At 46.7% G+C, this 2,500-nt stretch overlaps 1 protein-coding gene across 1 annotated transcript in view; it reads right to left on the reverse strand.

Moving 5' to 3' along the window:
• Positions 1-2,500, reverse strand: part of arfgef3 (ARFGEF family member 3) — a 225,242-nt gene that overhangs the window by 162,763 nt on the left and 59,979 nt on the right. Inside the window, exon 14 of the mRNA XM_072436645.1 lies at positions 1,194-1,430. Within this exon, the coding sequence (XP_072292746.1) occupies positions 1,194-1,430 (237 nt within the window). The remainder of the gene's footprint in view (positions 1-1,193; positions 1,431-2,500) is intronic.

A 2,500-nucleotide genomic window follows, 5' to 3' on the forward strand; every position in this document is an offset into this window, starting at 1 on the left:
CCGTTGGACTAAATCACTGAGGCCAAATTGAAGCTGCTCAATAAGACATTTTCATTCATGTCACACTTTGTGTTCCTGTCAAGACTCAATAAAGTTTATCAAAGCGACTTGTTTGGTCACGGGAGGATTCATTTTGTGAGAAGCTCAGTCTGGGACTACTTTCTGTCTGTCAGTCTGGGACTACTTTCTGTCTGTCAGTCTGGGACTACTTTCTGTCCGTCAGTCTGGGACTACTTTCTGTCCGTCAGTCTGGGACTACTTTCTGTCTGTCAGTCTGGGACTGCTTTCTGTCAGTCTGGGACTACTTTCTGTCAGTCTGGGACTGCTTTCTGTCTGTCAGTCTGGGACTACTTTCTGTCTGTCAGTCTGGGACTGCTTTCTGTCTGTCAGTCTGGGACTACTTTCTGTCTGTCAGTCTGGGACTACTTTCTGTCTGATCACTGTGAGTTCCACCTTCCATGAAACAGTTAGTTTATGACATTGAATGTATTTTTGTACCGCTCAGTATAATAAGTGTTATTGTCTTGCATTGATCACTATAATGATGTAGATCATGTAGCGGTGGGAGTAGGGCCTATATTCTATATTCTAAGAATCCAAGAAAATTATTTAGAATTAAAATGTATGTTTAAATTCTACTCCGACTTTTGGATGGAAGAAATATGATTTGATAATGGGAAAATAAAATCTTATTTTTATTCTTATTCCGTCCTCCCCTTTTAAAAATGCCAAGGAAAACAACTAATTAAAAAACTCTCACAACCTTCAGATGAACAAGCTATTTATTTGTAAAAAGATATTTGATTATAGAATTGTTGAATGCCTAATCAAGGCTGGTGCCCCAAATAACTCTTAAATATGATAATTAAACATATCCATTTCATGACTCAATATCAACTCTGGCTCTCATGTTGTTGTTGCCCTCAGGCTTCATTAGAAAGGGGAGGAGTGTAACATGAGTGAAGAGAGGGAAGGGACATGCAGTAAATGTCAGGATTTGAACTCGTGACAATCGTGGTTATATTCAATACTTTTGATACTTCAGTTAATGCTTAAATGCAATGTAAAGCTACTGAAAACAGAGAAATTGTAGTAAATATAAATTGTGACCTAAAGAAAACCATTGATATTCAATGGTATCTATAATACCACTGTCTTAGGCCAGCCCTGCCTGAGGGTTAGGGTTAGGGTACCTCCTCCCCGCACTCCTCGGGGGGCGTGTGCTCCAGGTCCAGGGTGGTGTGTCCGGTCTCCGTGGTGATGCTGATGCTGATGTCGGGGCTGGGCTCGGAGCTGTGGTGCCAGGGCAGGGGCTGGGCGGACAGCACGTGCCTCTGCCAGCGGAAGTCGGCCTCGTTGATCTCCATGGACTCGCGGGTGGACTCTGTGCCCTCCCTCAGGTCGTCCATGCGCCGGAGCAGGAGCCACGCCTGAAGGTCACACAAGGTCACATGGTTCAATACGACCAATAACCTACATTTAGATTTAAATGCATCGCAAAGATAACAGTAAAGTAAAGATCTCAGCATGTGTGTCGTGTGTGTTCATTTGTCCCAAACATATAAACTATTCAAGAAATGAAGTAAATGGCCCTTCAGCGAGTGGTACAGAGGAGCAGGAGGAGCAGGAGGAGCAGGAGGAGCAGGAGGAGCAGGAGGAGCAAGAGGAGCAAGAGGAGCAAGAGGAGCAGGAGGAGCAGGAGGAGCAAGAGCAGCAAGAGGAGCAGGAGGAGCAAGAGAAGAAAGAGGAGAAAGAGGAGAAAGAGGAGAAAGAGGAGAAGGAGGAGCAGGAGGAGCAGGAGGAGCAGGAGGAGCAAGAGGAGAAAGAGGAGGAGCAAGAGGAGAAAGAGGAGAAAGAGGAGAAAGAGGAGAAAGAGGAGAAGGAGGAGCAGGAGGAGCAGGAGGAGCAGGAGGAGCAAGAGGAGAAAGAGGAGGAGCAAGAGGAGAAAGAGGAGAAAGAGGAGAAAGAGGAGCAGGAGGAGCAGGAGGAGCAGGAGGAGCAAGAGGAGAAAGAGGAGGAGCAAGAGGAGAAAGAGGAGAAAGAGGAGAAAGAGGAGAAGGAGGAGCAGGAGGAGCAGGAGGAGCAAGAGGAGAAAGAGGAGGAGCAAGAGGAGAAAGAGGAGAAAGAGGAGAAAGAGGAGCAGGAGGAGCAGGAGGAGCAGGAGGAGCAGGAGGAGCAGGAGGAGCAAGAGGAGAAAGAGGAGGAGCAAGAGGAGAAAGAGGAGAAAGAGGAGAAAGAGGAGGAGCAAGAGGAGAAAGAGGAGAAAGAGGAGGAGTAAGAGGAGAAAGAGGAGGAGAAAGAGGAGAAAGAGGAGGAGAAAGAGGAGGAGTAAGAGGAGAAAGAGGAGGAGTAAGAGGAGAAAGAGGAGGAGAAAGAGGAGGAGTAAGAGGAGAAAGAGGAGGAGAAAGAGGAGGAGTAAGAGGAGAAAGAGGAGGAGTAAGAGGAGAAAGAGGAGGAGTAAGAGGAGAAAGAGGAGGAGTAAGAGGAGAAAGAGGAGGAG

The sequence above is a fragment of the Eucyclogobius newberryi genome, unplaced genomic scaffold, assembly GCF_026437365.1.
Source record: "Eucyclogobius newberryi isolate DKJ021-1_F unplaced genomic scaffold, fEucNew1.0.hap1 SCAF_8, whole genome shotgun sequence".
Taxonomy (NCBI): Eukaryota; Metazoa; Chordata; class Actinopteri; order Gobiiformes; family Gobiidae; genus Eucyclogobius; species Eucyclogobius newberryi.